Source organism: Engystomops pustulosus, chromosome 4 (assembly GCF_040894005.1).
Source record: "Engystomops pustulosus chromosome 4, aEngPut4.maternal, whole genome shotgun sequence".
In the NCBI taxonomy this organism is placed as follows: domain Eukaryota; kingdom Metazoa; phylum Chordata; class Amphibia; order Anura; family Leptodactylidae; genus Engystomops; species Engystomops pustulosus.
The window spans coordinates 76,305,762-76,319,324 of NC_092414.1; the positions used below are offsets into that span (position 1 = coordinate 76,305,762).

The window sequence follows — 13,563 nt, forward strand, 5'->3', positions numbered from 1 at the left end:
GTAGCTCTGGGACAGTTCTGTGCATTGTGCTCTCTCTTAACGGGGAGAGAGCATTGTACAGTTAGTGGTGCCCAGTTAATTAACTAACAATTTTACATTTAATTTTTTTATATACAAATTTCAAAAACATCTTTTAAGGAAAGTAACCTTTTTAAGAAATGCAACATTGGCTTCTGCTGATTTTTAAGCCTCTCACCACTTACCTAGATACTAAAGTTTTTATCATGTAACCTATATTACATATATTGTCAAGTATGAGAACCAGAAAATGTATTTGTGAATATAAGTAACAGCTTTTTGACATTAAAAGAAGCAGGAAAGCTGAAATATTATACTTACATCTTTTGCTTTGATGCCTTTGTTTATAGGCACTAGAACAGTAAATGGTCCAAGGGATGACAATGGCCAAGAATACTCCTCTTTGGGAAGAAGAATCAGATACATTTTTATGCTAAATTTAAGAAACAACATGAAAAGAACAGACATTCAAATGAATAATGCAGTGTAAATTATTGGGGTTAGATGGAGTCTCTTGTTCTAGTTATTTGTAGGGTTTTCATTGGTCAGTTCCCATTCATATTACCTAATACATGGAAATGTTTGCAACTAGAGTATCCATTTAAGACTTTGGTTAAAAGTTTAATAACACAAATTACTTACCAAACAGGTTTATAGCAGTGGAAAGCTTTCCCTGCCACTGTCCTGGTTGAGTGTTAATTTCTCTCATACGTTCCAAAATGTTTCCATAGCAGTTGAATCCATCACCAGTATAACCCGTCCTACAGGTACATCTTACATACAGGACAAATACAATTAAATAGGATAGTTAAAGACTATCATATATACTCAATGAAAGAAAACACTTACTCAATTTTTCCAGGAGCAATAGTGGTGCAGTTAGCATTCTTGTTGCAGGTATTCTTGGTTGCACACACGTCTACTAGCTGGCACCCAATTCCAGACTGAAAGTTACTGTACCCTTCCACACATTCACAATGCGACTGGAAGACAAATCAAAACACGGGACAATGGGATGGGTGAGTCTAGGGTAATTTTAATGTTTGTAACAGTAAATGTTGGGTCATAAAAGAGGATCAGAATAGGGGACTCTCTCTATGAAGTAATATCCCTGTTCAGGTATAGAGATTTCATAGTCAAGATCCAGTCTTGGAATACCCAGTCTTGGATATTTATCATGCGCCGGCGTATGATAGCCCTGCCTCAGCCTCTTGATGTATCGGGCAAGGTGCTGCGCAGCGTTCACATGTGAAAAGTCGCCGGCAGCAGCGAGTGCGTAGGCAGGGGGAAAGTAACACCCCGCGCCGGCCCACTCCCGACCCGCTTCGCCCTCCACTTCACGTCCCTTCACGCTCCACTGGCTTGAAGGCGGTGGAGAAGGTAAATAATCACAAGTGCGAGCAGAGGTGGTGCAGAGGCCCTGATTAATATGCCCCAGAGGAAGCCATTTAGTGGCGAAACACGTGTCGGGGCTGTGCCTTCTTCTTTGGTCCGTGGTTTGTATGCATGTTTACAATTTTTTGCTCTTATTTTTTAGGTTGACTATTCTGGTCTCATTAACTTAGCACCTTTACTGCATACATGAGCAATTAGTACCTGTTTACACTTTAGTTACACCCGGTCCATTGTTAGATTCTTTTGTCTGTTTGTTACCTTACCTGTTTGCCTACTTTTAAACTACTTTTTTTCCATTATTGTCAATCTTTAATAAAGGTCTAATTTTTTATACTGCATCCTCTACTTTCTACTTATTTCTCATGGGTTTGTGTCATTTAACTTAAAGGGGTGCTATATGGTCCCATTTTCACCCCTACTCTGTATTTTGGTGCCCTATGTGTCAGAACGACAACTACATGGCCCTCTACTGCTGTATTTTCACTCAAGAAGCCACATTTCTATTGTATAACTGGAGAAGCTAGTCACTCAGGCTTAAAATGAATACTTACCTTGAGACAACACTATAAATTATATCATTTATTGACTGCTCTATTAGACAGCCATAATATACAGACAGATAAGCCTCTGTTCTCAGGTCCACCCTAGGGGGAGGTGGAGCACTCACATCCTGCTCTAATGTATTTATCATTAGTAAAAGAAGGAGTTTGTTTCAACATGGCCACCTCTTTAGATTATGATGACAAATAGGAGAACAAACATCTTTTCTACTTCTTAACTAACAGGGAAATCTTCATTAAAGGCAGTTGGAGGATTTACCAACACATTGGGGGGTATTTCTAAACGCACTTGCACCACAATTATCAAGACCTTTAGACTGTTTTTGGCATTTTCCCGACTTGTCCGAATAAGGGGGCTTGACCTCTCGGAGATGGGCGTGATCTCGTGAGAAAGGGGCATGGCTTGTGGGAAATCTTCCGTGCTCCCAAAATTCTGGCACACAGTTTATACCAACTTAAAAGTTGGTCTAAAGTAGGAACCGACAGTCTGCACCAGAATTCTGCACCAGAATTCATTATTACAGTGATAAATCTGGCGCAGCAGAAGACTAGTGTTTTACAGCTAGAAACTGGCAGAACCTGAGACACATTGTTGAATCCCCCCCAATGTTCTGATTTTGTATTTAGCTTGGGTTCCAAACTTCCAAAATCATAATTTGCAACTTTGGGCTCAGTTCACACCTATATTTAGCAGGTTCCGTTCCCATTCAGTTATGAAATAGCATAAAAAATGGCGCAGCCATTTTCTGCCATTGAAGTCGATAGGGAACAGAAGGAGTCTTTTCCAGTACACTCTCCTAGACAAAGTGAAGTAAAACATATAATGAAACAGAAAGATAGTGATGAAGATACCCCATGACATAGGTATGAACTGAGCCTTAAACTGTTGCACAATGTGTAGATTTTGATCTGTGTGCTGGGAGAAATGGTTTTGATGTAGGATTGTGCATATTAAGACACTTCCTCATTGCTATCATTGACAGTTAAAGGGGTGTTCTTATCTGGGCATTGCCTTGTAGTTTCTACAAAATTTTTATTGAAGAAAAACAGAATGATTCCTTACAATAGGTCACGGCAAAACACAGAGTTTGGTATGATACATAGCCAGCTACTGTATCATTTAAAACAAAAGAGAGAAAACGGAAGGGTGGAGGAAAGATCACCATAGTTGTATTTGTGTCAGTATAGATAACGGGAACAGCCATGTGTACAGATAGAGTTTAAAAAGGTTTTAAACCGCCATACAGCGGTTTAGGACACTAACATACATAAGCTCCGGCACCAGCTCACCCTGAGCTGGTGCTCGGTATTCCCATCTTACACCTACCACTTCAAGTGGTAGGTTTCCTTTAACCGCTGTGAAAGATAGATCCGGTGGTTTCCATTTTGCCGTTTTATGGATTCTAGTGTCTAAAGCTATAAACTGAACCAAACAATGAGCTTTATTTTTGATCCTCGCTTCTTTATCCCCTAGAAGGAGTACAGCTGGGGTTGCAGGGGTTGCATTACCGGATAAAGGTCTTAACGTTTTTCCAGAGAGAGGCAACCAGTGGGCACTGACACCAGATGTGGACCATACTATCTGGGGCGTCACAGCCTCTGAAACAGCTGTTGGGTAGGTGGGGGTACATATAAGCCAGACGTGTAGGGATGTAATACACTCTATGCAATAACCTAAGGAAGGTCTCCGTCAGTGAAATCTACTGGCTACCCTTTGCCAGTGTGGTACAGCAGTGTCCTGGACATTGCGTTTTAATTGAATTTATCTCCCACACCTACCTGTGTGAAGATAATTTCACACAAATGTAGTCATTTTGTCCCATAGAAACAAGATTGTTGTCCTTGGAAAAGACCACCATTGCCAGAGTGATTTCACAAAGAAACTAATTGTTTTTGCATATGAAATGGCAATGAAGCTTTTGAATGTTCCCCAACTGTCCCGTGGTAATGAATGTTGAATGCAGGTGGTCTGGAAAGCATCAATAGTGTATGCCTGGCCACTACTGGAAGAGTGCGGGGTGGCTGTATCCAAGGACAGCTATCTTGTTTCTAATTAATAACGTGCAATTGAAGAAATGTATATAGATGAATTCAATTAAATGTGAATTATGCGATGGGAATACCCTTTAAAGGTAACTACGACAACCTCCAGTAGAGCCAAATCAGAGTGTATTGCAGCAAGCACAGTAACACTAAAACTGTAATAGATTTGTGACTAAAATGTTTTATTTCTATAGCAATGCACATTTACCTTTCCAGGACCATCATATTTGCAGACCGAAGATGGTGTGGGGCAATCTCCAAAGTTTGTCTGACAGGGATCAATGGGCACACACATGTCACCATCACCTTTGTAGCCTTCATGGCATTTACAGTTGTGTTTGTTTGGGCCAACATAGAAGCAGTCTGCTGCCGCATGACAAACTTTCTTCAAACAGGGATTAATAGCTGTAAAAGAAAGAATGAGCATTGAACCTCTATAATACTTGTAATATATATATATATACATATTGGTATGGTATGGTACAATTTAGTATGCCAGTATTTCTTAGTGGCTGATATAAGGCAAATATCTTCTGCAGTGCTATGCAGGAATCACCATTACTCACATAAGTCAATGGTTCTCATAATGCAAATTTCTATTTCAGAGACACACATCAGTGTCATAGGATACTGGCCATAGAGTTTTGTAGCATGGAAGTCAAACCATGGAAGCAGTAATAAAATAATATAGAACTTCTATGAATATGTTGTCCTTGGTAGAATTGAAATCCAGGATCCCAGACATATAATGTAACAATAGTAACCAATGGTGTGATGTTATCTATTATCACAAGTTTTGCAAAGCTCTTTTTAAAATAAATAAGGAATTATTGACAATATTTCAGGTACCAGGCAGTCCTGGGGTTACGTACAGCAGAGGTCCCCAACCGCCGGTCCGCGGACCAGGACCGGGCCGTTGGAGTTCATCAGCCGGTCCGCGCAGGGGCGGCACTGAGCTCTCGCACCAGACGGGACCGCGTTGCAGCCCTCCGTCCGGCACCTTGCTCCCCGACGCTGCCAGCACCTTGCGCCCACCCCCTGACGCCGCCGGCACCTTACAGCGGCCCCCAGACCCTGCCGGCACCGAGCTCCCCCCCCCCTCCAGGCTCTCGGCTACCGGCTCCCCGCTCCCTCCGCTAACGTCCTCCCTGCTCCCGGCTCTCCGCTCCCGGCTCTCTGCTCCCTCCATTTCCCGGCTCTCCACCCCCCCGCTCCCGGCTCTCCACTCCCGTCTCAACCTGTCTCTGCTAACACTTCCCCCCCTCCAGGCTCTCGGCTCTCGGCTCCCGGCTCCCGGCTCCCGGCTCCCTGTCCCTGCTCAAGCTCCACGCTCCCCTACTGCTCCCTCCGCTCTCGGCTCCACGCTCCCTCTGCCACCCCGCTCCCGGTTCTCGGCTCTTGACCTACCCGCTTCCGGCTCTCCACTCCCCTTCCACTCCCGTCTCAACCCGGCTCCGCTAACGTCCCCCCCCTCCAGGCTCCCGGCTCCCTGCTCCCCCTACCCCCGCTTAAGCTCCAGGCTCCCTAGCCTCCCTGGCCTCCCGGCTCTCACGACCTACTTGCTCCCGGCTACCTCACTGCGCCACCACCACTGCAGGACAAGGCACCGAAATTTCCAAGAACACAATAGGTAAGGTTACTTTATCTTTGCATATATATGTGTAATATGTGTATATATGTATAATATGTGTATGTATGTGTAAATATATGTAATATGTGTGTGTATATATGTGTGTTTGTATATATGTATATGTGTGTGTGTATATATGTATGTGTATATGTGTATATGCTGTATCTACTGTTTGTTTATGTGTATATATGCTGTATGTATATGCAGCATTTGTGATATTTGTGATATTTATCAGTGCTTCTATTTTGTACTACATGGCAGTACTCGGTATGCATTTTATACTACTTGGCGGTACGTTGTATCTATTTTATAATACTTGGTGGCATGCTGTGTGCATTTTATACTACATGGCGGTATTCTGTATGCATTTTATACTACATGGTGATACGCTGTATGCATTTTTTACTACATGGTGATACGCTGTACGCATTTTATACTACATGGCGGTATTCTGTATGCATTTTATACTACATGGCGATACGCTGTATGCATTTTATACTACATGGCGGTATTCTGTATGCATTTTATACTACATGGCGATACGCTGTATGCATTTTATACTACATGGCGATACGCTGTACGCATTTTATACTACATGGCGGTATTCTGTATGCATTTTATACTACATGGCGGTATTCTGTATGCATTTTATACTACATGGCGATACGCTGTATGCATTTTATACTACATGGCGGTATTCTGTATGCATTTTATACTACATGGCGATACGCTGTATGCATTTTGCATTGCTTTATTTTTACACCAAACCAATATGATGGATCTGGTCCGGTCACTCCCTGATATCTTATATTATAAGCTCCACCCCTCCATAACCCCACCCCATATGACCAAAGCCCCGCCCCCACCCCCACCGGGCCATGGAAAACTGGTCTAGCTTAAAGCCGGTCCCTGGTGCAAAAAAGGTTGGGGACCTCTGACGTACAGGATAGGTTCCATATGTTTGTTCTTAAGTTGAATTTGTATGTAAGTTGGAACTGTGTAATTTATAATTGTAGATCCAGACAAATTTTTTTTTTGCCCCGGTGACAATAGGAGTTTCAAAATTTTTTTGCTGTAATTGGACCAAGGATTATCAATAAAGCTTCATTACAGACACCTTACAGCTGATCATTGCTGTCTGGGAATAAAATAAACCATCCAGAGAGGTCACCAGAGGTCACAGTGGGCAGAGGGGTTCTTCTGTAACTAGGGGTCGTCTGTCAGGTGTTCTTAACTAGGGGACCGCTTGTACACCTGTTTTTTAAAGAGGCTCCATGCTTTGGACATGTCAGAAAGTTTCTTAACAGTAATTATAAATCTGTGGCCGACCCCGAATCAACCCACAATTGAGAATGGTTAAGCAATGGTTTAATGTGTGGTTATTTATATTTGGACTATGCGGTATTAAAGGGGCCTATCTGTCTCCGGGTCAGTAAGTGTTTATTATTTCAACAGTGTAAAATAAAATGGCTGTAAGAAGTCTTACGTTCACATTGTGCTCCTTTCTGCTCAAAATCTGGTAAGCATTTACACTCCAAGGCTCCTGACCTCGAACCCACACATCTCATATTTTCTCCACAGTTCAGCGCTGCACATTCTGGTAAAGCTAAAATCAGATAAACAAGTTATCAAAACTCTGGACATATAACATGTACATGTTAGCATGTACTGTATAATCACAATCCTACCTATCAATACTCACGTTGATCACACTTAGGACCACCATAACCAGAATAGCACAAGCATATACCGTCTCCATCAATGCCACTGTTACACTGCCCATGTACACAAGAACAGACTGTGGAGATAATAGGATAATACATTATACAAAGCACAAAAAAACATTTTTATAAGTCACTGGTTTCAAAATTATTCCCATATTTTCCAGTTGATATGAATATATAGCCCTGTAAATTTCCATATTCTCTATAGAGAGTTGGATCAGTTTGTTATGCCATGTTCTTTTTCTTTAAACACTTTATTCAAATGAACCTGAGGGGCTCCAGGCTACATCAGTCTTTTAATGGACTCTGGAGCCCCTGAGACTCACTTGAATACTTTTTAAAGCCTTTTTTTGGTGCTAGATGCCCTTTAATAAGATACCGATTTTAATGACCTGCTCCTACGCAATGGTTTAATTTCAGTGACCCATTCAGGCCATATTTGGACATTCTATTGTGACTCTAGTGATCCATAACTTTCATAACATTTAACATGGTTTCCAATAAAACCCCAGTATCGCTATTATATATCATTAAAGGGAACCTGTCACCAGGAGACCCATTTTTAACACTCCCCCAGTCCCCACAGAGCATAGTACATACACTGCGAAAGTGTTTTTGTATAAAAAATAGGTTTTACTGAAAAAAAGATATGATATATACCGTAAAAATGTGCTGAAAAATCTTACCTCGGTTTATACACGAGTCAATTAAAAAAAAATTAATACTCACCCTCCGGCTCCCGGTCCTTAGCGTCGGCTTCCGCTTCTCTCTGCATTCTTCACTAGCCGGCAGTCGCGTCCATTCGAGCTGCCGGCGGGCCCACACTATGATGCTGATGACATCATCGGCGGCGATACCGCCGCACCATAGGGCGCGCCCACCGGCAGCTTGCGGGGACGTCACTGCCGGCTAGTGAAGAATGCAGAGAGAAGCGGAAGCCGACACTAAGGACCGGGAGTAGCTGCCGAGGATCCGGGAGCCGCCGCCGAGGACCTGGAGCCGTGCTGAGTATTAAAGGTGAGTATCGTCGGAGGGTGAGTATTAAGTTTATTTTTTTTTTATTAGCTTGGCATACTTGGGGCACACTGTATACCACTTGGGGCAAGGCAGGCTGTATACCACTTGGGGCAGGGCAGGCTGTATACTACTTGGGGCAGGGCAGGCTGTATACCACTTGGGGCATAAGCTCCTCATATTTGCATCTGTGGTGGAGGTGTGGGAAGGACCTCCCTATCCTACTCTGAATCCGCAGCAATGAAATTGCAAGGGCCTGCTGGCTGAACACAGATTTCAGCAAAAAGTAACTTGGAAACTGACAGTGGAAATCACATTCAATTACAGGCAGTCCCTGACTTAAAGGAAACCTACCACTTCTGAAGGTAGGTATGAGATGCAAACACCGGGCACCAGCTCAGGGTGAGCTGGTGCCGGTGCTTAGTCTCGTTAGTGTTAAAACCGCGGTATCGCGGTTTTAACACTTTTTAAACTTTAGAGCAGAAGAGGCTTCGGCGTTGCGCGCGCACGGTCGCGCGCAACGCCGAAGCAGTTTCTGCTATAAAGTTTAAAAAGTGTTAAAACCGCGATACCGCGGTTTATAACACTAACGAAACTAAGCACCGGCACCAGCTCACCCTGAGCTGGTGCCCGGTGTTTGCATCTCATACCTACCTTCAGAAGTGGTAGGTTTCCTTTAAGTACACCTTACTTACATACAACACCTAGTTACAGATGGACCTCTGGATGTTGGTAATTTACTGTATGTACTTTACTGTACTGTACAATGATCATCTGTCACAGTTGTCAAAGGTGTCTGTAATGAAGCTTTACTTTTAATCCTGGTTCTTATGACAACCCAAGATTTTTAAAAACTAATTGTCACAGAGACCAAAAAATTTTTGGCTGATGATAAAATATACAGTTCCGACTTACATACAAATTCAACTTAAGAACAAACCTACAGAATGTTGTAATCCAAGGAAAAAACTGGGGTAGCCGGAGCACGTGTGTAAATTCAAAAATCACTTTATTAAATATCCATAAAAAGCACCAAATGAGTGCATGGACGGTGCAGGTTACAAAGGCAAAAAACCTACGTGTTTCAGCTCACTACGGAGCCTTAATCATGGTATGCACAGCAACATTAAAAGCAACACTTTAAACCCTGCAATACACCTGAACAATCAATGGCTGCCAGCGTCACATCCGGCAACATAAGCGCAGACAAATCAGTTAACTTGTATATAGTTTACAGAATGCGGATAACTCCATGCACTTATGTTACATTTTCCATATTCCCAGTTCTGTAAACTATATACAAGTTAACTGATTTGTCTGCGCTTATGTTGCCGGATGTGACGCTGGCAGCCATTGATTGTTCAGGTGTATTGCAGGGTTTAAAGTGTTGCTTTTAATGTTGCTGTGCATACTATGATTAAGGCTCCGTAGTGAGCTGAAACGCGTAGGTTTTTTGCCTTTGTAACCTGCACCGTCCATGCACTCATTTGGTGCTTTTTATGGATATTTAATAAAGTGATTTTTGAATTTACACACGTGCTCCGGCTACCCCAGTTTTTTCCTTGGATTGCTCTACTTGCCAGACGCCGTTGCAGCACCTATTTGGAGAACCCCGACATTCAGACCTGCCAAGGGAAATGTGAGTGTACTTTTACTCTTTTTGGACCTACAGAATGTTGTTTTCTTCCCTAATCAGATGATATAATCATTAAACTTGCTTGTTTGGCTGTACCCTGAAAGTTTTTTTTAGCAGGAGTCTAAAGTTTGAGGCAACTGAATAACCTCTGATCAGCAAACATTTTCTGTTCATGTGCTGCCACCTTCTGATCATTCACAAATATAACTATTGTGCTTCATGTGCTTCAATGAATTCGGATTTATGGTACAACTACTAGAGAACAAGCAATAATTGAACACTGTGCATTACTGTAATGATCTCATACTGTTTGTGGATATATTTGATTAATAGTTTGGATCATAGTTTACTTGTGCATATCTTTAAGTCTACAAGTAATGACATGAATTTATAACATACCTGAGCCACAGTCTGCACCATACATGTTCTTATCAGCACATTTCTCACAGGCCGTTCCACCAAATCTTTCCTATACAAAGAAACAACTACAGTTCAAGGTGGACCCACAGATGCAGACTCAAAAACCGGGGCTGATATTATACAGTACAACTGGAGAAAAGCTTGTGCTTTGTTAAACTGGTGATCACTATGTATAGAAAGCTACTTAGTGCTAAGCCAAGCTGATTCAGATCATCTTAAATTTAAAGGGAAGAAATTGGGAATTAGTATTAAACTGCCTATGGGAACCTGTCATTAGGTCAAAATATGAATTTCTGATGTCAGGTTTCCCTTTAAGAACTATAGAAATGAATGCTGGTCCTTTCACCAAACCACATAATTAGCAAAACCCTTTCATACTATTAAAACCTTGTATGTAAGGCAATTTGCTCCACAATACAAACCAATCTGTAAGCTTCATACAACACTTACCTGACAGGCACAGGTTCCATTACCATCCATCCCCTGAGAGCATGTTCCTCGACTGTTACAGGGGTTCGATGCTCCACCTGGACAGTCTGTGAATAAATAACATCATCTTTATATTAAGAGGGTCAAGGGTTGTGAATCCCCGTATTGTAGGACCCTTTATTTTATAATCGCACATACAATATAGTGCAATATGGATAACTTGTTTAGTGATTCTGAATGATTTTTCATACTATAACAATTTTCTTTTTTAGAAAAATGGATTTTAGACCCAAAGAATAAAGGGAATCTGCGCAGTGAAAGTCGCAGAAATGTTCTGCTCTTTGGGAGGAGGTGAATAAAAAATGGAATCGCACAAATGGAAGAGGGCTGATGCACAAAGGGGTTAATGGACCACATGATCAATATAGTAGTAGAGTAGAGCATTTCCTAGCTTGGGACAATTTTCTTAGATGACTCATAGAATATAGTCTATGAGAATCCATGAAAAGGAAAGTCTAAATGGTGAATAAAATATAACTTTTAATGTATTGTTGTTAAAATAAATTAGATAAAAAATGGTGTGTTGATGTATTCTGATAAAGGTTACTCCTAAATTGGGTATCAGTCTAAAAAGATAAATTCTGGCGTCCTATTTGGCCGCGGGGACCCACTGGTTCAATCAGGACAGTGGAGGCTCCTCATTGTGAGCACCGCTAACAGGACACACTCGGTTGGGACAAGTATTTATCTGTGGCTACGTTAATTATGTCCCCTGATGAGCCTGAAGCAAGGCGAAATATGACATGTAGGGACTTATTCCACCTGACAACTTTATGGGATATTCTCTCAGATACCTCCCCTTGGACCTCTAGGCTCATAACAGGGTCGGCGTTCCTAGGGATAGGTTCCGGTCGGGGTGGCAGCTTTCTAGGGCTGCGGCTCCGAGGTTAGGTCTCACAGGGAATACTAGCCAGCTGTCTGAATAGGGAATAATAGGGTTAGTACTGTACTGCATCTGTATCTACCCTCCTTCTCTCCCGACAGTTGCATCACACCCTGTGTATCCTTACCCACCCGTACTGTTCCTTGGTGACATTACTCTGGACCATTGATTGAACTACCAGCACCAATACCAACCTTCACAGACAGTGAATACCGACACCAAGGCAAAAGGTCTGGAAGATGGTGCTCCGTTCCAGGTCCTAGTACAACTTCTTCTCTTGGTGAGTCCACACCGTTTAGGGGCCAGATGTACTCATGTTATGCTATTGTTGCTTTGTTATCATGAATATCTGGTGAATTCCCCACGGCCAAATAGGAGGCCAGAATTTATCTTTTTAGACTGATACCCAATTTAGCCCAACACACCATTTTTATTTAGACTGATACCCAACACACCATTTTTTATCCAATTTATTTTAACAACGATACATTAAAAGTTATATTTTATTCACCATTTACACTTTTCTTTACATAGATAAGGTGAAATTACACAACCATACTTGACTACATTGAGAATCCATGAAAAACTGATGCCACACAAAAACCTTTCCAAAAAAAATACAGTTTTTTCCACCGCTGAGTTTCATAAAAAAGGACACTAGTAATAAAGAAAATAGAGGCATAAAGTGCCACATCACCACCATTAGCCATGTCCTCACTTTGCCTGTTTTCATTCTACTGTATAATATTGTTCCAACGTGAGTAAAACTGAAAAATGTGCTGGTAAGCAAATTTGTGATGAGTCTCTCATCATATGTAACATCTCATATCTCCTGTGTTGACAATGCAGGTGAAAGTGCTTACACAAATGTTTCTACTACAATAACAGGGGAATGACAAGGTTCATGGGGAAGAAGAGATTAATGCAGAGAAACTGTTTGAAAAACAAAAGGAACAGCAAAAAATGTCTTCAGGAAATATAAGGTAAAACTAAGGCTAACATGCAGTTTCCTCTAGACTCTGCAAGCAAAGCTAAAAATGTGAACGGTTATAAAATCCACTGTAAACAATTGTATGGAAAGACACCCAACACGAAGACATCATATATCACTGTCAAGACCTGGAGTTTACAATAAAGTCTTAACTCAAATAAACATGAAGTGTCAATCTTCCATTCTTGCCCTTATTTTTCATCTACAAACATGGATGAAGTCATAGATGTGATTATGGATATCATTGAATAAGTATCTGCATCCATCTTTTATACTTATAACTTAAATTATGTCAAAGCCTGTCTGCCTAGCCCGCCCATACACAATAGCATTCTGCATGCAGCATGATTATCAGGAGCGGCACTGCATGCAGAGTGACACTTGCACCCCCATACTTAGAACCTAAGGCTGCATTCACATGAATGTGTGATTTCTCCAGTCCTGTATTTCCATGCTGTATGAGACCATATATAAGTGATGTTTTCCCATTTGCATGCAGCATGTATGTAACCTGTATTTTATACATCCCCATAGACTTCTAATGGCATATAGATATGTTCTATATTTTTATACAGCTAGTATAGGTACCGTACGGTGTTAACAATGGAAATATAAATGTTTGGACATATTGTCCATTAAAATGAATGTGGCCGTGTATAACCCGTAAAAAAATGGATACAGATAGAGAACGCCCATTTTCATACGGTCATGTGAATGCAGCCTGTACACTGTATGGTTGAACTGGTGGTCAACCAAGTCC

At 41.6% G+C, this 13,563-nt stretch overlaps 1 protein-coding gene and 1 long non-coding RNA gene across 2 annotated transcripts in view; one reads left to right on the top strand and one right to left on the bottom strand.

Annotated features, from left to right (window-relative positions):
• STAB2 (stabilin 2) overlaps window positions 1–13,563 on the bottom strand; it is an 81,560-nt gene that overhangs the window by 61,193 nt on the left and 6,804 nt on the right. Inside the window, exons 5-12 of the mRNA XM_072146374.1 lie at window positions 10,891–10,976; window positions 10,420–10,489; window positions 7,349–7,444; window positions 7,133–7,252; window positions 4,225–4,421; window positions 868–1,001; window positions 661–791; window positions 340–419 (exon numbers count right to left, since the gene is read on the bottom strand). Coding sequence (XP_072002475.1) covers window positions 340–419; window positions 661–791; window positions 868–1,001; window positions 4,225–4,421; window positions 7,133–7,252; window positions 7,349–7,444; window positions 10,420–10,489; window positions 10,891–10,976 — 914 coding nt within the window. The remainder of the gene's footprint in view (window positions 1–339; window positions 420–660; window positions 792–867; window positions 1,002–4,224; window positions 4,422–7,132; window positions 7,253–7,348; window positions 7,445–10,419; window positions 10,490–10,890; window positions 10,977–13,563) is intronic.
• LOC140126670 (uncharacterized) overlaps window positions 5,163–13,563 on the top strand; it is a 44,751-nt gene continuing 36,350 nt past the window's right edge. Inside the window, exons 1-3 of the long non-coding RNA XR_011854875.1 lie at window positions 5,163–5,646; window positions 11,914–12,092; window positions 12,701–12,795. This is a non-coding gene — a long non-coding RNA (uncharacterized lncRNA). The remainder of the gene's footprint in view (window positions 5,647–11,913; window positions 12,093–12,700; window positions 12,796–13,563) is intronic.